Source organism: Heteronotia binoei, chromosome 6, assembly GCF_032191835.1.
Source record: "Heteronotia binoei isolate CCM8104 ecotype False Entrance Well chromosome 6, APGP_CSIRO_Hbin_v1, whole genome shotgun sequence".
Taxonomy (NCBI): domain Eukaryota; kingdom Metazoa; phylum Chordata; class Lepidosauria; order Squamata; family Gekkonidae; genus Heteronotia; species Heteronotia binoei.
The window spans coordinates 63,108,928-63,135,908 of record NC_083228.1 but is presented as its reverse complement, the minus strand read 5'-3'; the positions used below and the strand labels follow the sequence as shown (position 1 = coordinate 63,135,908).

Sequence of the window (26,981 nt, the reverse complement as noted above, 5' to 3'; positions counted from 1 at the left end):
AGCATTATTCAAATGGACACTTTTCTTAAAACCAGCTAGAGCAGGGGTGAAACATGTGGTCTGGGGGCCGAATCAGGCCCCGGAGGGCTCCTATCAGGCCCCCAAACAACTGGCTGTCATCTGCTTCCTTCTCCCAATCTCTTGCTTCCTTCTGCATAACAGCTTGCTTTGCAAGGCTTGCTCAATCGCACAGGAGCTACAGAGCAAAGCCTCTATTTCTCCATTGGCTGAGGCTCCTCCCTTGGGGAGGAAGGGGGGAAGGCAGAGCTTGTTTTTCCAGGCTCTCTCAATTGCACAGCAGAGCTACAGCAAGCCTCTCTTCCTTCCCTCTCCTAGTCCCCTGGGGAAGGAAGGAAAGAGCCAAAGCTTCCTTTGCCCAGTTCCCTGGATCACTTGGAGAGATACAAAGAAAGCACCTTTAATACCAACAAGTGCTAACATTTTAAGCATGTTTTAAGAGGGTTTCTTGTGTGTGTTTGTCTGTGTCCTTTCTATCTTAAATAGGTATATACATGGCCCGGCCCAATCTGACATGACCCAGCCCAACAAGGTCTCATTTATATCAGATCCAGCCCTCATAACAAATGAGTTTGACACACCTGAGCTAGAGGTCTGAAACACATACAAGAATAAAAAAGTCTTTGCAGGACTTTTCCAGAGACTAAAGACTGTATACTTGGTACCAGGTGCACCTTTGTGAAAAGTAAGTTCTATAATGCTGTCACCACTACTGAGAAGCCCCTTCCTCTGGGGTGCATGCACCCAGCTTTATTCAGTACCTGGGGGCACACACAGCAAGTCTTTGATAACACCAGGGCTTTTTTTGTAGAAAAAGCCCAGCAGGAACTCATTTGCATATTAGGCCATACTGTCAAGTCTCCAAATTCAATAACGAGTCATTGTTGAAACAAAGTAGCTAGTTTATTGATAAGGATATACTTGGCTAAGTTCAAATTGAAAGACTAAAGATTCTACAGTACAATGCCATCATATAAGGTACATTTCAAAGGGATTCTTAAGGGAGGGGCACTATGCAGGGCACATTCACACATTGATGTTACAATTTCGTTCTCAGGCTGGCTCTGGCCTTGAGCGTCTCTGGCTCCAACCTCCCCCGATGCCCAGCCTGAGAAGGCGCAGATAATGTCTTCACATATTCCCATTTCAAAGCAAGGCTACATAACAAAGGAAAGGGAGGGGGGTAGGGAGAGGTTTAGCTAGCAGCATTGGAATACAGATAGGCTTTACCCAGAAGGCTCTTTGCTTGAGCCAAAGTTAAGTACAGGCTTGACCAAAGTTTTACAGAGACTTGACACATACTCCCTGACATCACCATTGTTTCACACAGGCCTTTTTGGTAGAAAAAGTCCAAAAGGAACTCGTTTGCCTAGAAGACCACACACCCCGACACCAAGCCAGCCGGAACTGACATCAAGCCAGCTGGAACAAGCCCTGGATAATACCTTGGTGGACAGGCATGCATGCATAATGGATTTAGTTGACAGAAAATATAATTTCTCTACCCTTGGGTTTGCCTTCTTGTACACTCTGTGGCACACATGCACAAAAATAATAGATCTGGACATCAGAACAAAGGTTGAGTCCAGTGGCACCTTTATTATATTATATTATATTATATTATATTATATTATATTATATATATTATATTATATTATATTATATTATATTATATTATATTATATTATATTATATTATATTATATTATATTATATAACTGGACAGAGCTATTCTGTTCAAAACCATAAACAAGTGTTTAAAACATCACTACCAAGGAACTCAAATTCTAATCTTTCAGGGAACAGAAATCAGTGCCTAAAATGGTTGATGACTCAAATTGTTCATTACTCACTAGTGTGTTTCCAAAAGAAACAGAAACCAAAGATGAGCCTGCTGGGAAATTATGATTTATGCTTATATCAGTTTGAGAGAAAAATGAATTATTGCATTTTTTTCTATTGCAAAACCCAGAGATGTCAACTTTGAAATTTTCCCATACCATAGCCAATGCTAGGTGAATTTCACTGAACTCAGACGTAGCTTTTCCAGCAGCAGACTATGGAAAATCCCTTACTAGATAAAATAAAGGCATGATTTGCTCACCCATATCCAGCAAAGCTTGCAGCGTACTGATCCTTCCTTCTATTGGTACTACCACTACTTCCTCCATGAGAACAGATTACCCTATAAAACAACCCTTGCAGGAGCTGCACTCTTATCCTCTCACACACCTTGCACAGCCTGAGGTACAATCCATATTTATTGATACTAAACCAGAGAACCACAATCATGCTATGTGCAATCAAGAGGTATATGAGAAAGCAGCACAATACACATAGGAACTGTGGCACATCATAATAAAAATTGTTTTCTGTGAACCTCCAAGGCTCCAGACACTGTGAATGATGGTCAGTATTGCAGAAAAATAACTAGAAACTCCAGACCATTCAGGAGTATCCCTGATAATAACAATGTATCCAGAAACCTAATCAAATGCTTAGTCATTCAGGATAACTATCAACACCAGACATAAGTTAACCTGATTACCTAAGCACAGCCCCGGCAGCTCGCATTGTCAGCCACCCAAAGTCCCCTATGATGGGTCTCAGCCAATGGCATGCTACCAACACTCATCCCAGAAGCTTTTAACACCTCCCGAAACCACTCAGGCCCCTGAATAGGGGAAAAGGGTGTAACATGAGCTTCCAAAGCCCCACTCCTTTTTGTGTTGGTTTTCATTCTTCTTTTAATACCAACGTAAGATGACAGAATCCCTTCTTCACTCAACTGTTTCAACTTGCTGTCTTATTTTGCTACACTTTGCTAAAAAAGCTATCATATTACTTTTATTTGCTTTTCTGTATCTGGGCTAGGATAATACAGTCTCCCTTTTATTTTTTTTCTATTCAATCTTGCCAGGAGCTGTATTAAAAAAAAACAAACCAAAAAAACCAACCCTGGGATTCAGTGTCTAGACTCTATACATGTGGTGACATTCATAGGTGCACAGACCCTGGTAACAGAAGAGTATTCTGCAAAATAGCCCATCTCTAAAAAAAAAAAAAAATACACACACATGAATAAAACAGAAAGAAAAGAGGACTCTCTCTCAACACAAGTCTTCCACAAAATATACAACACATTATACTTAGAATCATTTGTTAGAAAACCTCAAATGATGGACTGTATTCATTAGAACGAGTACATATGAAAGGCTCCATCTCAGACTTCCTTTGCCCCATGACCCTGTAGTGACACTCAGGCATTAAAATCCCCTGCAGCACTGTCTGTGAGGAGGCCTTTCATAGTAATAATTCCTCAGATCACCCTTTGACTGTAATTCACAGAACCATTTCCTCAGCAGGCCACCCACATTCCCCCCACCTCATATACACACACACAGGTCTTCTCTCAAGTCTTTTACATTCCACAGTACAATATTCCTCACAGTTGTAATTCCTATGACTATGTCTAATATCCAAATGTCTAGTCTCACTGTATTTGAAAGGAAAATGGATGGATTGGAAAAAAAAGATGAGGGGGGAAATCCATCAGCAAAACTGTTAATAGAAATTGCAAACTAAATTAAATGCAACATGTTAATAACTAGGTTTCATCTTTAAAAAATAATTTGTAATTATTCCACTTAATGTGACTTGTGACTAATCAAAGTCCCAAGAAAGGATGAAAAGCACAATAAAGCTTTGATTAGCAGAAATCCCTGCTTTATAAAGTTGGGTGTCCTGGGGTAGTCTCCTAATATTCTATCTCAAAGGTGAACCACTGTCATTGCTAGGAAGATCTAAGACAAGAAAATTAGATACCATTTAAAACATTCTTACACAGAAGTACAATTTTCCCCTTCCTTTCCCACTGCAGCCCAAAATGTCCCTTTATGCTCAGGGGCGTAGCTAGGGCTTTCGGGGCCCGGGGCCCAAGATTTATGTGGGCCCCCCTACGTGTGTGCACGCCGCCGGAAACAGGAAGTGACGTCACTTCCGGTGACGGCATGCCACCACCGGAAACAGGAAGTGACATCACTTCCTGTGACATCATTCCCCCCCGCGCCACCTGCCGGAAACAGGAAGTGACATCACTTCCTGTGACATCATTCCCCCCCGCGCCACCTGCCGGAAGCAGGAAGTGACATCACTTCCTGTGGCATCACTTCCCCCAAATGACATCATTTCCCCCAAATGCCACTGCCGGAAACAGGAAGTGACTTCACAGCACTTCCTGTGACGTCCCCAAAAATCCCCCAAATATCACCGCCGGAAACAATTTTGTTCTCAAATCCTGCATATACTTCATCAGTATATGGGATAAGGCACTTTCTCAACTGTGCTGCATAATGCAGCCTATTTATTTTGTCCTGTTTGCTCTGTTGGCTCTATCTGCGCCACCTTCATCACTTTCGGGTGTGGATCCCCCAGTGGGGTGGGCTCCCGACTCCCTCTGCTGGCTGTTTCTGATAGCCCTGCACCCCCTCTTTCATTTGATATGTGTCCCGTGCGGGTGCCACCCTCCCGCCGGGAGATGCCGCAAAATGAGCCCCCTTGAGGCTTATGGCGGCAGGGCTCGGGGGAAGCGAGCTAGACTGCTGTTCTTTTGAGGGGTTATAGAGTGTTTCGAGCCCGTCCCTGTGGCATCGGTCCCATCGTTGTGGGACCCAGGGGGGCGGCGCAGCGACCCACCGAAGCAGCCTGTCACTAATAACACAGGTCAAGATGCAGGACAGGAACCCGGAAGTGACCGACAGGCTGCTTCAGCGGGCCGCTGCGCCGCCCCCCTGGGTCCCACAATGATGGGACCGATGCCACAGGGACGGGCTCGAAACACTCTATAACCCCTCAAAAGAACAGCAGTCTAGCTCGCTTCCCCCGAGCCCTGCCGCCATAAGCCTCAAGGGGGCTCATTTTGCGGCATCTCCCGGCGGGAGGGTGGCACCCGCACGGGACACATATCAAATGAAAGAGGGGGCGCAGGGCTATCAGAAACAGCTGGCGGAGGGAGTCGGGAGACCACCCCACTGGGGGATCCACACCCCGAAAGTGATGAAGGTGGCGCAGATAGAGCCAACAGAGCAAACAGGACAAAATAAATAGGCTGCATTATGCAGCACAGTTGAGAAAGTGCCTTATCCCATATACTGATGAAGTAAATACAGGATCTGAGAACAAAATTGCACCAGAAGACACAAACACAAAGCTCCCTTACACTGAATCAGTGCTTGGGTCCACCAAAGTCAGTATTGTCCACTCCAGTCACAAACACAAAGCTCCCTTACACTGAATCAGTGCTTGGGTCCACCAAAGTCAGTATTGTCACATAAGAACATAAGAGAAGCCCTGTTGGATCAGGCCAGTGGCCCATCCAGTCCAACACTCTGCGTCACGTAAGAACATAAGAGAAGCCCTGTTGGATCAGGCCAGTGGCCCATCCAGTCCAACACTCTGCATCACATAAGAACATAAAAGAAGCCCTGTTGGATCAGGCCAGTGGCCCATCCAGTCCAACACTCTGCGTCACATAAGAACATAAGAGAAGCCCTGTTGGATCAGGCCAGTGGCCCATCCAGTCCAACACTCTGCATCACATAAGAACATAAGAGAAGCCCTGTTGGATCAGGCCAGTGGCCCATCCAGTCCAACACTCTGCGTCACATAAGAACATAAGAGAAGCCCTGTTGGATCAGGCCAGTGGCCCATCCAGTCCAACACTCTGTGTCACATAAGAACATAAGAGAAGCCCTGTTGGATCAGGCCAGTGGCCCATTCAGTCCAACACTCTGTGTCACATAAGAACATAAGGAGGGAGGGAGGGAGGGAGCGAGGGAGCGAGGGAAGGAAGGAAGGAAGGAAGGAAGGAAGGAGGGAGGGAGGGAGGGAGGGAGGGAAGGGAAGGAAGGAAGGAAGGAAGGAAGGAAGGAAGGAAGGAAGGAAGGAAGGAAGGAAGGAAGGAAGGAAGGAAGGAAGGAAGGAAGGAAGGAAGGAAGGAGGGAAGGAAGGAAGGAAGGAAGGGAGGAGGGAGGGAAGGAAGGAAGGAAGGGAGGGAGGAAGGGAGGAGGGAGGGAAGGAAGGAAGGGAGGGAGGGAGGAGGGAGGGAGGGAGGGAGGGAAGGAAGGAAGGAAGGGAGGGAGGAGGGAGGGAAGGAAGGAAGGGAGGAGGGAGGGAGGGAAGGAAGGGAGGAGGGAGGGAAGGAAGGAAGGAAGGAAGAAGGAAGGAAGGAGGAGGGAAGGAAGGAAGGAAGGAAGAAGGAAGGAAGGAGGAGGGAAGGAGGGAAGGAAGAAAGGAGGGAAGGAAGGAGGGAGGGAGGGAAGGAAGGAAGGCCGCCCCCTCCCGCCAGCCCCCCCCGCTTTCGGCCCCCTTCCTCCCTCCCTGCCCTCCTTACCTGCTTCCAGGGCGGCGGCGGCGAGGCGGTGAGTCCGGCGGCGAGGCCGCTGGAGGGCCTCCAGTGACCAGCGCCGGCTTCTCCGACGCCCTCCCCGGCCTCCGCCTGCACTGGAGGCCCGCGCGCGGGGCCCTGCGGCGGTCGCGGAGCCGGGGAAGCGTCGGAGAGGCCGGCACTGGTCGCTGGAGGCCCTCCAGCGACCAGCGCCGGCCTCTCCGCCGCTTCTCCGGCCTCCGCCACCGCCGCCGGGCCCCGCGCGCGGGCGGGGAAGGCGGCGAGTGCAGCCGGCTTCTGAGGGGCCCCTTGGCATTGCCAAGGGGCCCCCCAGACCCACCAGACCTGGGGCGACCCGCCCCCCTTCTTACGCCACTGTTTATGCTGCTTCTGGAGGGGGAGGGGAGCCACAGGAGCAGCACAAAGGGGGAGTTTGAATGCTGCTGTGAAAGGAATTGGTGAAATCACCCCTTCTTGTGCATAAATTCCTGATTGTTTAGTATTAGCATCTGAACAAATTACCCAATATAGTGAACAAAATTAAGCATAAAGTTGGTGTTTGTAAGAAAACAGTTGTCATTGTGTACCACACAGTTATAAATATATTATTACCATTACTGTTATCAAATTCATTGATGGAAAAAGGATTGATATGTTTCCTGCCTTCTATAGAGTTCATCATTCTTCCAAGGAGCACAGGGCAGGATATGTGGTTCCTTTCCATTTTATCCTCATAACAAACCTGTGAGGGAGGTCTGATTAATACATAGTGGCTAAGCCAAGTTCACTCCAGTGACAGAATAGGGATCTGAACCGAGGACTCCCTGGTCCTAATCACAGTAACAGCTTGCTTTGTAGGGTATTCATCCCTATCACAGAATTCACATTACATCTGTTATGCAGCAAAGGAATAAACAGAGGCTTACTATTTTTGGTGGAGGGAGGTCAGGCAAGCTCTTCTGAGGAGGAGACAAATGCTGTTCCACTTCTCCATTTGTCAAGGAGTTTCTCTGACCCAGCACTGTGGCCCAAACAGAAATGACAATATGTGGTTCCTTCCTTGCAAACTGTCCATTACACAGAGTGTGCACTAAAACATTCTTAGATGCTAACATTTTGTTTTGCAGGAAGCAGAGAGGTAACTAGAGAGAGCATTACAGACCACAAAAATGGCATTGGCTATCACCTCCAAGATTTTTTTTTTTTAAGTACAGCCTAGCACACATTCTCATGTGTTTATTGCCATATTTTCATTTGACACTGAAAACTCGCAGAAGGCCAAAATGTGTTAAAAATAATCCAACTGCTTGCAGGGCCACCCTGTCTATATTGAGCAACCCTAAGTATTTACCCTGTCATTACTGCTGTGGATGATGGTTGGAACTTGCAGGCAATTCAGTCTTTTCTACAGTTCAATGAAGCACAACTTGCACTGAGAACAGGCTACAGGCTCAGCCTTTCTAGTCAATTCGTCGCCTTGTCTGCAAACAAAATGTTGGGGGGGGGGGGTCACCAAAATCCTAGAATCCACATTAGACAGAAAATCTAGGGAGGGGACCGAGTAGAGGGCTCTGGGGCTTTGGTTATTCTGAAAGATAATGCAAGGGTCCCTCCTTTAGGCTGGAAACACAGCTAACCACACGATAGCTGCTTAAAACCACATGGTAGCTGTTTAAAATGTTACCACACAAGAGTCTGTAGTCATGCATCAAGGCACTTATCAATAGTTTCCATCCACGAGGTAAGCCCAGCATTCACATTTCTGAATGGTTATGCCGGGCATTTAAACATAAAGTAATCATAGGCAGAATAAAGATTTGTGCTGTCTTTTCACATGATGGTGAACTGAGATTATCTTCAAGCAGAAGAAATGTAATTTCTGAAGCGGTATTATGATTGCCTAACAAAACTGTTGTTCAAAACTGAGGCATTTTGACCTACTGTTAGTTTTGCTGCACGCTTCTATGGTTTTAAAATGAAAGTTAGATGTGAGTCCTTTTCAGTCTGTGTCTGGAAAGCCACAAAAGCCCTGCACTTACATGCTGTAATGGGCTACTGGTGCAAGGAGAGAAGCAACAGAACAGAATCCAGAGTATGCAGTGATGTTATTAGTCTAACAAATTGGACATCTGCTGCTTCTCTGCTTTCCTGGTCTTTGCTTCTTTACATTCTAATTGAGGGGCATGAGGTAACTGCATCATGGCCTGAACTACTCAGTCTATAAACTAAAAACTGAAAATATCCAACTGCCAAAACCAGGAGGGGCTGCTGCAAAAAGATGAAATGAGTCAGTGAACATGTCAGAGTTCACCACACTATCTATTCATTTTAAGATACATGTTGAAAATTAATAAAAAATCATGGTGTATGGAGGTCTGTGCACTTGATGCGTGGGTATGTTTTTGCACAAGATACACTTTTCAGCAAGATGCTCTGTGCATAGAAGTAAGCATCATTTCACTACTGTTATTTACAGTGCCATCTGGGTAACACTGGGTTAACTTAAAATTCCCTATACTTTAGTGTTAAAAGCACTACTAATTATTTTTTAACCTATACTTTGTTGGAATACTCTGCATTGCAAAAGACTACATGCTATCATTTGGGATATGATCAGGGGTCATTTTATAGAAAAAGAGGTGCCGGAGCTCATTAACACAACTCATTTGCATATGCCACACACCCCTGACATCACCAGAAGGTGTACTAAATTGCTTCTTGAATTATAATTGTCATAATAAAACCTTACTCCCATCATACTTTGAAAATTATTTTCTTCTATGTGACCACAGTGGCAGGAGGAAGATTTCCACCTGTCTGCTTTATATATTTGGGTTATTTTCCCTTTTTTTTGTTGGGGGAAATATTAGAAAGCTTGCCAAATCTTAGATTTCAACAAAATTCTCATGGTGGGTTTGAATAAAGGAGCCCAGAAGCAAGTATTTGGAGGGGGGTGGGGTAAAAAAGAAAAAAAAAAGATTTAGAGGTTCTGGAGCTCTGCTCCTGTGAGCTCCTGCCCAAAATGAGGCCTGGATGTACTATATTAATATTTAATGTTTCAAAGTTATCCATAACTCTCCTTTTGAGTATTCCCCTAGGAAAGCTGCTGAAATGCTTTGATCCATAGCCTTTTTGCACTGCACAGAAGATGCAGTCTTTGGCTCAGCTCTACATTGACTGAAATTACTATTAAATATTTGGGGGGGAAATCTCATTTATATTCCTTGATCTTTTCCTGTCTGAGAAATGGGATCACAGAAACTAAAAGCATTAAATCCCTACCTTTCTCTGCTTTCTCTGGTTCACACTGTTGTCTATTGACGGTGACTTTGTTCATGTAAATGTATTCTTCATCGCCACCTACAAAGCAAAGAATAAGTTTCATATTCTGGCAAACAGCAAACATGCAGAACAAAGCAATTTTTATTTACACTTTTTGTTGCTGTCCTTTCCTTCTTCTGTAGCATCAGGGAAAGGGCCAGTCTCATCTTGACTGATTTGCACCTCAGTGGCATCTTAACTGACTCTTGCAAAACCTTTCTTTATGTACAGAGGAGCTGAGCATGTGAATGGAATGGCAGATTATGCTAAAATAAACCACAATTCTGTTTATTAGGAGCAGCTAAAATGCCACAAAATAGTGTGTCAGATTTTAAGTATTCCACACCTCCTCATCATGTTATAATTTTTTTTAAGGTTGAGGAAAGAAAAATAGATGTTTCAGGTCATGCTTTTGCAAGTCTTTTCTTGTCAGCACCCCTGGAGAACTTGAAAGCTTGACACACTGTTTTGGTTCATTTTGGTTGGTCCTAATAAAAAGTTTTGTGGCCTGCTGTTTGGTTTTGGACCAGTACAGATGCAAACAATTTTTCTATGCTAAAATAAGCACTTAAAAAAACACTCCTCAAGTTGATATTATTGCCAGAGTTGCCAATTGCAAGATGCAGCAAACCTCAATGTATAAACATACATTGCAGTGCTCAAGAGTAAATGTGACAGAACTATTGCTACCTTTGGAACATCACAGCCTGCAGGCATGTTTACAAACTGTCTTCTCTATACTCATGTGCAGAATATACAATCCTGGCATTTAAGGATTTCATGTAGGCTTGCCAATCCCCAGGTCCCAGTGGTGGTTCTTCCACTTTCCCAGGTTCCTTCCTGCTCCCAGTCAGCTGGCCGGTGGGGGGGAAGCCCCACCCCCAAAGCCACCATGTGACTTTCCATCTCCAGAGGCTTCAGTCTCCAATTGGAAAGACTTCCTCTTGGGATGGTGTGTCTATGTTACTTTGAAAAAGCTGGCAGCAACTCGTGAGTAGAGATGCCAATCCCTTGCTTCAGAGTCACCAGAAAGGGGGCGGGGAGGGAAATGTCTGTTGGGCACTTCATTATTCCCTATGTGGAGATCGATTCTCATAGGGTATAATGGGGAACTGATCTGGAGGTATCAAGGGCTCTTGGGGGCTGTTTTTCAGGTAGAGACACCAAATTTTCTGTATAGCATCTAGTGCCTCTCCCCAAAATACCCCCCAAGTTTCAAAACAATTGGACCAGGGGGTCCAATTCTATGAGCCCCAAAGAAGGTGCCCCTATCCTTCATTATTTCCTATGGAAGGAAGGCATTTAAAAAGGCGTGCTGTCCCTTTAAATGTGATGGCCAGAACTCCCTTGGAGTTCAATTATGCTTGTCACACTCTTGCTCCTGGCTCCATCCCAAAGTCTCCTGGCTCCACCCCCAAAGTCTTCTGGCTCCACTCCCAAAGTCCCCAGATATTTCTTGAATTGGACTTGGCAACCCTAACTTCATGCACGTTATAAAGTTCCCAAAAGCTTCCATTCCCATAAATTTGTGAGTGTTCAGGTGTCACAGGGCTCTCAAGTTGGATCTAAAGAACTGTTAGCTGCATTCTACACTGGATCTGATATTCCCTTGTCTTTTGCAGCTCCTCATTTCCCCAAAGAGCTGAGGTCAGGAGATCAGTAGGAACAACATGGAGGAGTGAGTAGATACAACACAGGAGAGAAAAAATATATAACACCAGACAAATATTTTTCACTTATGCATGGGGAACTCTGGTTCCAACCCTTGGCTGTTTTTATATAAAGTCTAGGACAGTATAGATTTCCAAAGGGATGGAGACACACCTTAATGTGGATAACAGGAAGTTAACAGCTGTCTGAATTCAGCTCAGCTGAGATCAGTGCTCAATAAGAAGATGCATACCACTTGATTTAGTGCAGAGCCTAAGGAGATCAGAGAGAAAGCTCTTCTTCACTATGGCAGTGCTGCTGAGGTTTTCCTTGTCCAGTACCTTCAGAAAACTTTCAAGTTCTGTAAGTAGTTGCTCTAGAGCTGAAGCAGACACAAAACAAAAGTTATTATTTATAAACTATAGCCATTTGTTGGACATAATCATAAGCATTCACTGCTGCATTGTTTAATCACTTTGCATTTATAGAATTTAGAACATCTATGCTTTTAGCATCATCCAGTTTCCTGGTTTCAACTCAACTAAGATGTCATGCAAGAACAACAAGATCACAGAGAATGGGAATGTCAAAAGAGATAATTTAGACTTTCTTATGGAATGCAAAAATCTCAGCCAACATTTACAGGTCTTTTCAAATTCAAAAACATAATTAAAATAGTGTATTTGTGACAAAATAATTTCAAATGTGAGTCAAGAAACTTGTCTAAGACTGATACAGATTTTGATTTGCCTCCAGTTCTACATTATAATATTCCATAACAATTTGGCTCAATATCACTTTTAAACCTTCAGTTCAAATGTTACACTAAAGGCCTCTGCTGCTCTGTTTCTGCTTCTCATTTTAGTTTTTATCACCCTTCTCATGGTGTCCAAACATGAATACCAGGAAAAGGAAACAATGGGTTTTCTGCTAGCACACTCTGGAAAACTCTAATCTGGAAATGACCTTTTTGAAGCAAAATTTAATCCCGCCCCCCACACAAAGTAGTGTTGTCAGGTCCAACTCAGGAAATACCTGGGTACTTTGGGGGTGGAGCCTGGAGACTTTCCCATTCCCTAAGAATAAATAAAAACACAGCAGTGCAGTTTCCTGAATACAGTCTTATTTCCTCATCCTTTTTTTTTGCCTTCAAAGGGTTCCTCAGAAGCTGCACTTCCACTAAATGAAAGTGAAATTTGTCATATCCCCAGAAGTCCCTTCCCAGGCTTTGGTAGCATTTCCAAGCATGGCTTTATTAAGAGATGTACACACACATTCACAAAGCATCCAAAATAAATTCAAACAATTTGCTACTGGGTCAATTTACTAATGGGAGTTGCTGACTGTAACAATCTGCTATATTTCAACCAACTTCTTCAGACTAACATAGGAAAACCAAAGTATGGAACAGAGCACTCTAGGGGTGAAATTCTCCTCCATTCTATAACCAGGTTCTAATTAACTCTTTGCTATCTATTTTACTATACAAACAACTTCTGAAACAAATGCAAAAACAGAAGGACTCTGCTCTTTTCCTTTCTCACAGGCTCCACAACTCACCAAGAAAAGCCACATAGCTCTGTCTACTCACCCCCATCCCCATGCAGCTTTCCTTCGGTTGTGACTTAAAGGCACACACACATTCCAAAACACACTTTGCAAGCTTCTTCTAAGAAGCTTGCTGAGATTTAAAGGCACATTATGACTTTTGGGGTGGGGCTTTCCTCACGGGCCAGGTGGCTGGTGGTGGGCAGCAGTGTAAAAAACCAGGGGATCCCCCACCTGGACCTGGGGACTGGCAAGCCTACCCCAAAGGCACAATTTTATCTTCCCTACATATAATTTCCATACACAGGAAGAAGCATTTTAAGAAGACATACATAAAAAGAACTGGCAAGGGCATATTATGTCCACATCCAAATGGTTGATGCCATTTCCTTGGCTATTTTAAAGTGCTTTGGAGGAGCCATCTTTCTTTTCCTTATTATTTATCTTCTTCCTTATTGCTAACCTATTGGTGCTGAACTGAGCCAGAATAGAGGACAGACACATACAAATAACCCAGGAAGGAAAGGGAATAACAAAATTATTTTGTAAAGAAATAGAAGTAAAGACTACGAGTGAGTGGAAAGCAGTATCAGACAACAAGGCTATACTTAAATCTGTGTTTTTCTTTAGAAGACTTGCTCAGTAAAGCATTAAATGCTATGCACTGCAGGAAGCAGTTTGAGTTCACTAGATGCAGAAACATCTGCCAGCAGCTACACTAGGTTCCTCCAGCTTTGTTGTATTTAGTAAGAGAAACTAATAGTAGGAAGCCAGATATTTCACTTATTACAGTACTGTGAGTCTGCATGATGCCTTACATAGCAACAGCAAAAAGATAATCCAGGACATTCAGTTGCTGACCAAAGAACAGTAGTTTTCTAACAAAGGAATGTCAAGGGGAGATGAGAAAGAGAGACTGCTGAAGTATAGCTGATAATGAAGCTCAAGAAAATGCATCCTCCTGGACTGAATAGAACCTTAGGTTTCCTGTTTCATTATTAATGCTGATTTCTCCACACCTACTACTCCTCTGCATATCACACCTAATTCTATCATGCCTGCTATTGTCATTCAGCATCAGAAATCACTCTACTTTCCAATTATAAGGACAGATGGACTCACATTCTAGCTGGAGAGCCAGTTTGGTGTAGTAGTTAAGTGTGTGGACCCTTATCTGGGAGAACCGGGTTTGATTCCCCACTCTTCCACTTACAGCTGCTGGAATGGCCTTGGGTCAGCCATAGCTCTTGCAGAAGCTGTCCTTGAAAGGGCAGCTGCTGTGAGAGCCCTCAGCCCCACCCACCTCACAGGGTGTCTGTGGTGGGGGGAGAAGATATAGGAGATTATAAACCGTTTTAAGTCTCTGATTCAGAGAGACGGGTGGGGTATAAATCTGCAGTCTTCTTCTTTCGTATTGAATAAATGAGCAGTGACTCATAAAACCTCATATCCTGCCACAAATGTTGTTAGTCTTTAAGGTACTACTGGACTCTTTGCTCTTTTGTCTTAAAAGGCATTCCAGTCATTAAAAAAAAAATCTTAGGAGTTTTTCCCCCAGGGCTATCCAAAATTTCTAATTTTCCTGTTTTTTAAATAACCTCCTCAAGAGAAATTGGGATTCCTTTCTCCCTGGGCTTCACATTTTTACAATCTTTCCCTCTTTTCAAAATATTTGTCTAAAACTTTCTAAACTGGCACTGTTCTTATTCCCAGCAGCCTGCCTTGGTAAAAGACTCAAGTTGGGACTCAGTTCTGTATCTTGTATGGAAAAATCCATAGACCACCTTTATCAATGGGTGCTGATGTAGAGTGAGCATTCAAGTTACTAAATTGTGGTGGATTTCCCTCTCAATCCTGCCAGGCACATTCCTTGGCTTACAAAGAGTCAGCTGCTGTAGGGAAAGGGAAAGTAGACTGAGATGACAGAAGGAGAATGCTATTCTCTCTAACAGTGAAAAAAACCAGATGTGTTGACAGTGGCAGCTGAAACAGCTGGATGGCTTTTACAGAAGGCTGATCTTCCCAAGGAACAAAGCATGTACTTATTCGAACAAGTAGACACTTCCATACTGCCCTCTCATGAATGCAATGAAGTAAAGTCATGGCTGGGTATGTAAAACAGAAGAGCAGGTTCTTTCCTGCCGTGGAGGCTTGTTTCACAGGTGATATTGAAGATGTCTTTTTGTTTCTAACCTCAATTAGATCTTTTTAACTTGTGAAATTATTAGTCTCTAATCACCATTTTAGCCCCACCCCCCATCATCTAGGTCAGGGGTCTTCAACCTTTTTGAGTCTGCAGGCACCTTTGGAATTTTGACACAAGGTGCTCACAGACACAATCACAAGATGGCTGCCGCAGGAGGCTGAGCTAAACACAAAATTTCAGGGAGTGAAGTTATTCATATCTCTGATGGGATGAATAGGATAACTTTTTAAATGAACATACTGTTTAAAAGTATTTTCTTTCTCACATACAGCTAACTTTCAGTCAAGCTGTGAAGATCCTTGTGCTATGCTGGCTGCTGCTGAAGCAATGTTGTTGGCTTTTTAAATCTGCATAGCCAATCAGATCCCCAGTGTCTAATAAGAAGCCTTGCTGGGTAAAAGTCCTGCCTAGTCCCACCCACTCTCTAAAAACACTTAGCAGATGCCAGGAAAGTTATCAGTGGGCACCATGAGGCCTGCAAATATATTAGGAACCCCTGATATAGGTATTCTGCGTGTGTATGGGGTTGCCACCTCCTGCTCAGGAAATTCCTGGAGACTTGGGGGCAGTTGCTTGGAGTAGGAAGCATTTGGGAAGGAGACTCAGTAAGGATGTGATGCCACAGATACCATACTTCAGAGCTGCCATTTCTCTTCCAGGTGAACTGAGCTCAAACTAGGCTTCCCAACCCCAGGGTTTCCACCCTCTTCCCCCGCTCCCCAAAAAAACGGAAGCGGGGGGAGGGGGGAAACAGCGCCGGGGAGCGTGGCGAGCCGCCACATCCCGGAGCTGGCGAGGCCACCGCGCCGCACTGCTGCCGCCCCCTCCCCGCCCACCGCAGCTGCTCTTCCGAGATGAGCCCAGGCTGAGCCCATCTCGGAGGAGCAGCCAAGAGGCGGCAGCAGCGCAGGAAAGGGCGAGGCAGGCCAGGAGCATGGTGAGCCGCAAATCCGGGCCCTTCTAGGACCCGGACTTGCGTCTCGCCACGCCCCCGGCCCGCCTCGCCCTCCCCTGCGCTGCTGCCGCCTCTTGACTGCTCCTCCGAGATGGGCTCAGCCTGGGGACCCGGCACCATTTCCCCCCTCCTCCCGCTTCCATTTTTTTGGGGAGCGGGGGAAGAGGGTGGAAACCCTGGGTTCCCCCGCCAGGGCGGGAGGGTTAGGAAGCCTAGTTTGAGCTCAGTTCACCTGGAAGAGAAATGGCAGTTCTGAAGTATGGTATCTGGACCTTCTAGGACCCGGACTCGTGGCTTGCCACGCCCCCGGCCCGCCTCCACCCCCCCCTCCGATTCCACCCGAGGCGGAGCGGAGCCGGCGAGGCCACCACACCGCTGCCACCTCTTCTCCGCTCGCCGTGGCTGCTCCTTCGAGATGGGCTCAGGCTGAGCCCATCTCGGAGGAGCAGCCACAGCGAGCGGAGAAGAGGCGGCAGCGGTGCAGCAGCCTTGCCCGCTTCGAGACGGGGCGGCTCGCCATTTCCCCCTCCCCCTAGCTCCACCCCAGTGTCTCCTGGCTCCACCCCCAAAGTCTCCTGGCTCCACCTCCAAAGTCCCCAGATATTTCTGGGGTTGGACTTGGGAACCCTAGCTCAAACTGAGCCAGTTTGGTGTCGTGGTTAAGTGTGTAGAATCTTATCTGGGAGAACTGGGTTTGATCCCCCACTCCTCCACAAGCACCTGCTGTAGTTACATCGGGTCAGCCACAAGTTCTCTCAGATCTGTTCTGCTGAAGGACAGTTCTGGGAGAACTCTCTCAGCTCTGCCTACTTCATGGGGTATCTGTTGTGGAGAGGTGAAGGGAAAGGAGATTGTAAATCTTTTTGAGTGGTGGAGGGCAGGGTATAAATCCTATCTCTTATCTTATTCTATAGTCTAGAGACCAGTTGTAGTTCTGAGAGAAGGCTAGGCCTACAACAAGGTTGGTAACCCTATGTGTTATAGTGGGAGACCTCCTGGTAACCTGGTTTGTTGCAACCTGTGCTTGAAACACTGGTGAAAGGAAAGCAGGGTGAATGGGGGCATGAATAAGCATCGTACCAACATAATTTCTGGTAAAAAGCAAAAGTGACATGGATGCTTTAGGATTTTCAAAAGTTCTATGATATCACTTCCATTGATGTCGGTACACAAGTGCAATTCCTGCACACCAGTCCCCACCTCCTTAATGCTCTCAGGGTTGCCTGACAAACCTACAATGTGTATATCTTCTTCCACAGTGAGCCTGATATTTCTAAGAGTGGTAGAACTTGTCAAGAGCAAACTCATTCAATCTGACTCAAAATTGGATCAGCAAATGGAATTATTTTCCAAAACATTAGAAATAGCTTGGGGTTTTTCAAATCCAGTTCTCAGATTTGAGCCCAGCTTTATTCCTGAATGTAAAATTGGCATAAGCAGTACAGTTATGTGGGTATTCTTATCTCTAGCTCTTTTTCAACGTTTATTGACTCAATTTACAAACCACCTTTCCCCTCCAGAGTGTGTTCAGCAGCACTCAAGGAGTTCCCAATACCCTCCCATCCTAGCATTGACCAGATCCAGCCCATCATACTTTCTGCAGTGTTGGTGTATAACTTTACTTTTAAATAATCTCCTGACCTCTTTATACCCCATTTAGAAGCAGAATTATATGCAATCCATTGAATTTTTAAGTCCAGAATTTTAATATGACATTGCAACATAAATAATGCTCACAGCCTGGGACAGGAAATCACATCTTTTGAGCCGCTAAACTAAACACAGCTCACTAATTACTTATGACAACTCACTGGGGCTTGATATACCTGTTTTTGCTGCCTACATGGGTCTGCAAACCAACAAAAAAATGAGGCATTTTCAGGCCACACAAAGCATGGCTGGTGGGCTGCTTTTGGCTTTGTGAGTCACAGGTTATGGAGGTATGAACAAGACAGGCCAGATTAGGAGAAATCACCAGTCACTTGCAGGGCATATGCTTCAGGACACAGAGAAATCCCATTTTTGGCAAGGTACTTTCCAGTCAAAGAAATATCAAATAACTCTACTTTCTAATCTCAGCAGCAATGAGCATGTAGGAAGCTCTGTATTTCCCAGAGTACAAGATACTGCTGTTTTTGGTGCTTGGAAATGACAACTTTACAACTGTTGATAGAAGCTTAGGGAAGAAATACAAACTGTCAATAATATATGAGAAATGAACATGTTTTCATTATACGAGTGTTAGTAAAAGTAGTTTCAGTAACTCAAATCACACCTTGCATAAATGCATAAATTTCCAATACCTATTTGAAGAGTTTGGCATTCTCTTTCTATAAGTTATAGAATATGTAGAGTAAGCAGCAGACAATGGCCCTTGTTGCTTGTGGGCTGTAAGCCCAACTGCTGAAACCAGCCAGCACAATATAGGCCATTCTGGAAGTCTAGACAATAATCCTATTGATGGGCTGTCATCCCTAAACCAGAAACTCTGAACTTTAACTCAATGACAACAGAAACTTCTCATAAGGCCCTTCAGTTTGCAGAACAAATGACAAACTCGCTTTCCCCCCCTTCATTGGAAGAGGGTGGTGGGAGGATTCAGGAACAGAAGGGTGGGAGAGTATGGAACACATCCAGATCAGGGCTTCTTCTTTTTTTTTAGCAGGAATGCAGTTCTGGCTAGCTTGGTGTCAGGGGGTGTGGCATAATATGCAATTGAGTTCCTGCTGGGTTTTTTCTACAAAAAACCTGTGTGAAACAATGGTGATGTCAGGGTGTGTGGCCTAATATGCAAATGAGTTCCTGCTGGGCTTTTTCTACAGCAGCCTATTGGACTTGCATATCTAATAATCACAAAGTCACACAAGTGAACATTTCATAAAAAGTCACTAGACCAGACGCGTTTCAGCCCCAAGGACCTTCTTCAGGGTCCTAAAACTGTACTGCACATGCATAAAACATGAAATATTCTTTAAGGGCCAGGCAGGTTTGAATTGATTCCTGAAAATAATAAAAAAGAAATTGTTACAATAATGTCCAATAATCATGGCTAAACAGATGTTGATCAAAAACAGTACTAGCATTTTACACTGGGGGGAGGGCTCCAAATAGGTTTCCCAAGGATCCCCTGGTTTTACAGGCTCCCCCCGCCCCCACAGCCACCATGCAGCTCTAGATCTTGGACAGGTTTAAAAACCTGCAAACAAGTCCATTTCAAAATGTGTGTATGTGTGTGTGTGCCTTTAAAGCTGAGCAGGAAGTACTTCATGGAAAGGGTCAGCAACACAGTCCCTTGGTTTATTATGCTTTTGTTGCAGAGCAACTAAGTGTGTGTGTGTGAAAGAGAGAGAGAGAGAGAGCAGCGTAGACCCTGTTCTTTTCAGATGTCGTTGTGGAGGAACCAGACCCAGTAAGTGTGTGTGTGAGAGAGAGAGCGGGTTGCCAATCCCCAGGTTTGGAGGCCCCCCCCCCTGCTTTAGTGTCATCAGAAAGCGGCGGGGGGGGGGAGAGATGTCTACTGGGCAATTATTCTCTATGAAGAACAATTCCCATAGGGAATAATGGGGAATTGATCCATGGGTATTGGGGGCTCAAGGGGGCTGTGTTTTGAGGTAGAGACACCAAATTTTCAGTATAGCATCTAGTGCCTCTCCCCAAAATACCCCCCCCAAGTTTCAAAACGATTGGACTAGGGGGTCCAATTCTATGAGCCCCAAAAGAAGGTGCCCCTATCCTTCATTATTTCCTATAGAAGGAAGGCATTTAAAAAGGCGTGCTGTCCCTTTAAATGTGATGGCCAGAACTCCCTTGGAGTTGAATGATGCTTGTCACACCCTTACTCCTGACTCCGCCCCAATGTCTCCTGGCTCCAACCCCAAAGCCCAGATATTTCTTGAATTGGACTTGGCAACCCTAGCTCCAAATAAAAACAGGCCTGTATATAGGGTTGCCAAGTCTCTGCTGTAAAATACCTAGAGACTTTGGGGGTGGATCCAGGAGAAGGTGAGGTTTGGGAAGGGTAAGGTGGGGCCTTAGCATAGTACAATGCCCTAGAGTCCACCCTTCCAAGCAGCCATTTTCTCCCTTCCAAGCAGTTTACAATCCCAAAGATCACTCAAAGCCTTAAAACGTCTAGTAGATTTCACAGTCTCCAGGATATCCAACCCTAAGAGTATTGTGGCAGATATTTATAAATTCTACAACAATCCCTGACATATGCAGTCAGACATTTATATGGTGAAGATTATTTCACTTTGATGGGTATGCTGCTCACCTCCTGACAAAGTAGATATGCTTTTGATTTTAAAGGAGGCTTTAACACCTAAGGGTAGGAGATTATTCTAAGATATTTGTTATCGCTTCTAGATCTGTAGTATGAATAGGGCAAGGGAAACAGAAATAGCAGCTTCACACAGATATGGACTAAAAGTGTGGGATGCCAGAGGAAGAGATTGAGCCTGCAGGTGAGAAATTATTATAAAATCTATGAAAACTGGAATTTAAGCCACATTGAGCAGGTTTGCCAGAGGAGCAGAATATAAATTGTCTCTACGTAAATAATAATTTTGGAGATCTCATATTAATTGCTTTTGCACCACTGCATAACTATATTATCTGCAATTCCATCCAAAACATTTCATATTATTTTAGCCAAAAGAAATACAGAAAACTGCACAATTTTTGCAATTAAAATGCCAATCATAGAAGACATTTTAAAAAACATTATCTTGCTAAAGAAAAAAGAAAAAAATTCATAACGAAGTCAACTGCAAGTACATACACATTTTGCAGTGTAAATCATACTGTCTTTTAAAAATTAATTAATTCCAACTAAATCTTGCCTTCCACCACTGCAGACTCTGGGCTGGTTTTTAAAAAAACACACACACACACCTCTGAAGCCTGTTCAGATCAATAAGACAGAAATCCTAAGCACACTTACCAAGGAAACAGGCTTACTTTTGAGTAAAGGAATTTGAGTACACTATACTTCAACATGGAACCTAAAGAAGAAGAAGAAGAAGAAGAAGAAGAAGAAGAAGAAGAAGAAGAAGAAGAAGAAGAAGAAGAAGAAGAAGAAATTGGATTTATATCCCGCCCTCCACTCCAAAGAGTCTCAGAGCGGCTCACAATCTCCTTTGCCTTCCTCCACAACAGACACCCTGTGAGGTGGGTGGGGCTGGAGAGGGCTCTCACAGCAGCTGCCCTTTCAAGGACAACCTTTGCCAGAGCTATGGCTGACCCAAGGCCATGCTAGCAGGTGCAAGTGGAGGAGTGGGGAATCAAACCACTTAACCACTACACTAAATTGGCTAAACTGATAAGCAAAATTATACATTATTTTAAAATCCAGCATAATCTGGAAAAAATCATATTATCATGAAATCTGACAGAATTGTATAGATAATCCTGGAAACAATAACCCTTGAATATCTTTTCCTTGCACATGGACTTTATCACCATGCAGAAACAGCAATGCCACTTTACATATAATGTGTCATCATCATAAAGAACAATCAAGCCAAGGCATCATTTGTTCCAGAACAGCCTTGTAACCCCCCATACATGTCATTAACACAATCCCATTAATAAAGAGATTTTACTTCTGAAATGTCATAAAAACACAATGTCTTATTAAATATTTTTTGGAGCCTGGTGCTGAACATCAAAGGATACATCATACAAAGTGTATGAATTCTCCCCACCACCCCCACTTTGTACCTGGGCCCTGAAAACAGCAACAACAATGGCAGTGGAAGGCAAGCAAGAAAAATGCATTTCTTAAGAGTCCCAGATTCATCAATGGAAGGTATCACCTGTGAAAAGCTAGGGTCCCTTGGTCCACTCATGATGGGAAAATTGAAGTGACTTCTAGATACAGAATGACTTGTCCACCTCTTTTTCTGGGAGCACAGTCCTCAAGTTTACCTATTCCAGAATACTTTCTAGTTCCACTGTTGCTGTACCATAGTTTAATTTAAGAAGACAGGTGGATAACCAAGATGATCATTAGTCTGAAGTAAATCCATCCCGAAGTCAGTGCAAGCCAAGGGCATCTGATAAAATCAGTGCAACTATATCTATGTGACTAAGTTACCAAAATGCCAAGTTTATGTCCCACATAAACAATACACAGGACATACAACCCTGAGGTGCTAAGGAAAGTATATAAGGAAAGGCTATTACATACTAAATAGTGGATCTCGGGAGTTAAATCAGCAAAAATTGTTGTGTGTTTTATTGGTTTCTAACATTACCAGAGACACAGGATGGATCACACTCACATCTCAAGATGTATGCAAACATTAGAAAAGTAGTACGGTATATACTATTTTCTCAAGGAAAACAGATATTTGGATGGAAGGTTCAAGGGTTCACCAAGTAAATGTACTCTAGGGGAAACACATACACTGATCTGTGCCTTTAAAATGTAACACTGAAGGTGGCTTTTAACTGTTCTGCCAGACTTAGCAAAACATCCATTTACCAGATAAAAGTTACTTAGCTCATCCCAGACTGTGTTTTACATAAACAAGAGCCTATTATCCAGACAGAGAATGATAAATTGCAGCAAAGCCCATTAGATAAAGCACACTGAAGGTATCACTAATCCTATATTAGATTTAAAAGTTAGGTCATTATTATTTAATGTTTCAGCAGAAAAACACTAACAAAGCAACCTGCTGATGAATGAATTCATGTTCTTCTATCAACTTTAGCCCTTCTTGGAACTCAGGATTTTATCTTTAATTTTGCTTTTACACTAACAAACTTCCAAGAGATTATTGTAGCTCAGCTGTAATTTAGTGATTTCTCTTTTCTCCATCACCACTGCTTGATTGTTACTTATACTGTACACTGTAATTAAAGGGCTGCCTCCACAGACAGTATCTAAAACACTTCTCGCATCCAAATAATGGTTTCAAATTGGCATGGTCTGCAGAATTTGGCTCTAGATTGTCTGGAATGTCATCAAAAGGTCATTGCTATGCAGATCTGGAAATATATGGCTGAAAGAGGCATCTCACTTAACTTAAATCTTCAGATGGGTGAATCAGTGTTAAAAAATTTTCTCTATTTAAGGCAGCAATCTGGCCCATGCTCACCAAGAAGTTTATATCTTGGGACTACTACACGGAAATAAGCTCACGAGCCCCCAGATCCAACACAAACCTGAGATGGGAGGTGAAACTAGCAAATACAAACAAGTACTCTCCCAAAAAAATACTAAAAGAGAATAACATCAAAATTTATTTAATATAATATGTAGTACAGATAACATCAGAAATCATTAAGTGAATCACAGGATTAAACAACAATACAATATCAATAATTTATCTAGACACTAATACCATACAACAATCCAAGAGCAGCAGTGTGCATACAGAACAAAAGTCTCAAAAAACTGTAAGGAATTCACAGCAAAAATTAATGTACCAATCTGAAATACTAAGCATAAGAGCAATATTAACATAGGACCAGTATGGAATAGTGTTCTTATCTCAAACACAGGACTAATGATGACCAGTTTTATAATTTATATGGTGGATTGTATGTAATTCTTCTACACTGTTTCAGATGAACCACCTTTCTCATGAAATGTGATTGGTCTTCAAGAATCTCCACTAATAATCGTGGTACAATAACCACTGGACCAAATATTAATAGAATGGAGCCCAAAAGCCTCTGGAAAATTTACAACTCAATGGTGAACAGTGCATCAGGCGTGATGCTCTCCTGATGCACTGTTCACCACTGAGGTGTAAATCAGACATCACATACCATCACAAACAGTTCATGGAAAGTTTGTGCTGGTTGATTGGCCACAACCTTCACTTTGCAAACCCTGAACTGGTCAAAATTCATCATGAACTTTCATATTCCTCCTTACTTATTGCTACTAGCTGCTGATCGATCTCATCTTACAAAAGTGAAATTCCTGTGCAGCTCACTTGACTAAACAGCCGTCTTCTTAGGCTACTTACTGCTGAAATTTCTAAAGTGTAATTTAACTGAATTGGTTGAGTCACATTTTGACTTTTTCATATGGATTGAGACCTCCTCAGTCTAGTCTTAACAGAGCTTGACACTGCATTGTGAATTCCTAAGCAGCTAAACACAGAGATACAATCTCTTGACATGTAAACTAACTTTTCACATCACTAATGGAATGGTTTTGCATGCGTGTCAAACATGTGTCCCAGGGGCTGAATAAGGCCCTCAGAGGGCTCCTAAGGCCCCTGTGCAACTGACTGTCATCTGCTTCCTTCTCCCTCTCTCTTGATTCCTTCTGCATAACGGCTTACTTGCAATGCTTGCTCAATGGCACAGGAGCTACAGAGCAAAGTCTCTATTTTCTCCGTTGGCTGAGGCTCCTCCCTTGGGGAGGAAGGGGAAAGGATAGCTTGCTTTGCCAGGCTCTCTCAACTGCACAGCAGAGCTAAACCTCTCTTTCTTCTATTGGCTGAGGTTCCTCCCCCTCCAGGTCCCCTGGGGAAGGAAGGAAAGAGCCAGAGCTTCCTTTGCCCGGCTCCCTGGATCCCATGGGAGAGATACAAAGAAAGCACCTTTAAGACCAGCTAATGTTTTAAGCATGTTTTATAACTTAAAAAAAAATCTTTAATTGTGTTTGTCTGTGTCCTTTAAAAAGTTTATATCTCCACTACCTAATCTCAAATAACCCAGCTCAGCCGACATGGCTTGGCCTAACAAGGTCTCATTTATGTCAGATCCAGCCCTTATAACAAATTAGTTTGACACCCCTGGTTTATAGGATCTCCATATTTACATCCATCCTAGAGAAGTTATCCAACCATGCTGGTGGCTCATCACGGATGAATGTTTAGTCTCACAAACAGTGTACCCTCTAAGCTGAGTTAGTATGAGCTATCTCACAGTTTTTTAGCCTCTGGCTCACACATTTTTGTTTTAGCTCAGGAAGGATGGCCGCAGAGCAAACTAATTTATGCAGTAGCTAACAACTTTAATGCCAGTAACTCATGAAGCAGAATTATTCTCACAAGACTCCACAGCTTAGAGGGAGCATTGCTCACAAGTGTTCCATAAGTGGGTGATGGCAGGTAACTATTCATTTCATTTTACATACAAAATAACTCTGTTCTCAGCATATTTGTCAAATTAGGTATGAATGCCTCTCAGACAAAAATATTAATTTCTTGAAAGTTTCAGAGTATTTAGATATGGTCATAACATGATCTACTTCAGCAGAGCCATACACCTTCAAAAACACTTCTTTTTTACAGTAGCAGCAGCAGGAAAAAGTGTAACATTCTAAGATCAATTCCACTTACTTTCCTAAATTAAGTTCTGGAATGCATATTATCAGATAAGATATAGATTGTGATGCCAGTTTCCGAGGAAAATGCTTTATAAACCCTGAGATTTAGAGTAAGGGGGCTGACTGCATGAGAAATAGTGGGTCTCTATGCTAGTCAAGCCATGAAATTAACAACCCTTGTTAATTTCATTCCATGAATCTAACATCTCCTGCATAGAATAGAATATAGCTCCAATATAAAATTGGACTTATGCTTTCATAGATCTAATTCTTTTAGCAGGTATTAGAATATAAGATAGAGTAAGTTTGACTACAAGAATTGAGTAAAAGTTCGTATGAATTCTAAATGCACAACCTTCTAACTGTATCTGGAAACTGTACTAATGTTATCTGTAGTTTTGCCTTTCTACTTATGTATCTTCAAGTCTTCTGTTCGGAGTAGAAACTTAAGTGTAATAGTTTACCTATGTCAGTTCCTGAGGTTGTTTGGGTTACTGAGGGTACAATAAGGTCTATAAAAGTAAATCCCGCCTCACTCACCAGCGATCACAAACCAAATTAAAAGTAAGATTGAGGTCTATAAAAGTAAATCCTGCCTCACTCACCAGCGATCACAAACCAAATTAAAAGTAAGATTGAGGTCACAGACCAAGCTGTAAGATCTAGAAAGACTTGGTTAACAGGGCAGCCAAGGAAAGTGTATAAGTACAATGGAAATAGAAAGGTTTCTGTATTTCAACAATATATATACAGGGATAATAGTTAGCGGTAAGTTGGAAATACTTGGATATTTGGAGGTGGAGCATGTGAAGGGAGGAGTTTGGTGTGGGGAGGAACTTCAGTGGGGTACAATACCATAGAATCCACCTTCCCAAGCAGTCATTTTTTCCAGGGAGATCAGTTGTAGTCTCAGGAGATCTTCAGCTACAACCTGGAGGTTGGCAACCTTATATTCTCCCCTTCCTATTATTTTCTTTGGCATAAGAGTACTTTAAGTTGCAATTTGTTCAATTACATAACTTTCAATAAATCCATATCTTAAATCAACACCTGTATCTAGTGCCTGACTATAATTATATTATGTTAATATCTTTGAAGGTGCACTTGCGGGTACTTTGGAGATAAGAGAGCAGAAGCTTCAAGTGGTGGCAATAACCTGACAAAACTGTATGTCTCAGAGAGAAATCAAGATTTAAAAACTTGTTCACCAAATGTCTTTGAAAGTTGCTATTCCTTAGCTTACTTACCAAAGTAAACCTGAGTGGTCTGGAAGCATTTAAAAAAAATACTGTGCAGGGAAATTTCAATGATTAAATTCTTTAATCTTAGGAAAGTCTGACATTTATATGTAGATGAACCAATGTTTGTAGCATCAGAGATCCAAGACACTGGGCACCCTAATTTCTCACAGAGCTAGATGTTTTCACAATCTGTGAGTAGATCCTTCGAATATCCAAACACTTATCTATAGACTGGTGAGTTCTGGCAGAACCTAGATTGGTTAGGACATTACACTTGCGGAGAAGAGAATTGAAAAGAAGTTGTCGTTTCGAAGTTAGGTTAGAAATCTATATTCTGCTGTACAATTTCTATAGCCTATA

At 43.2% G+C, this 26,981-nt stretch overlaps 1 protein-coding gene across 1 annotated transcript in view; it reads right to left on the bottom strand.

Moving 5' to 3' along the window:
- AFAP1L2 (actin filament associated protein 1 like 2) overlaps positions 1-26,981 on the bottom strand; it is a 144,405-nt gene that overhangs the window by 41,689 nt on the left and 75,735 nt on the right. Inside the window, exons 4-6 of the mRNA XM_060242668.1 lie at positions 11,627-11,755; positions 9,685-9,762; positions 7,329-7,423 (exon numbers count right to left, since the gene is read on the bottom strand). Coding sequence (XP_060098651.1) covers positions 7,329-7,423; positions 9,685-9,762; positions 11,627-11,755 — 302 coding nt within the window. The remainder of the gene's footprint in view (positions 1-7,328; positions 7,424-9,684; positions 9,763-11,626; positions 11,756-26,981) is intronic.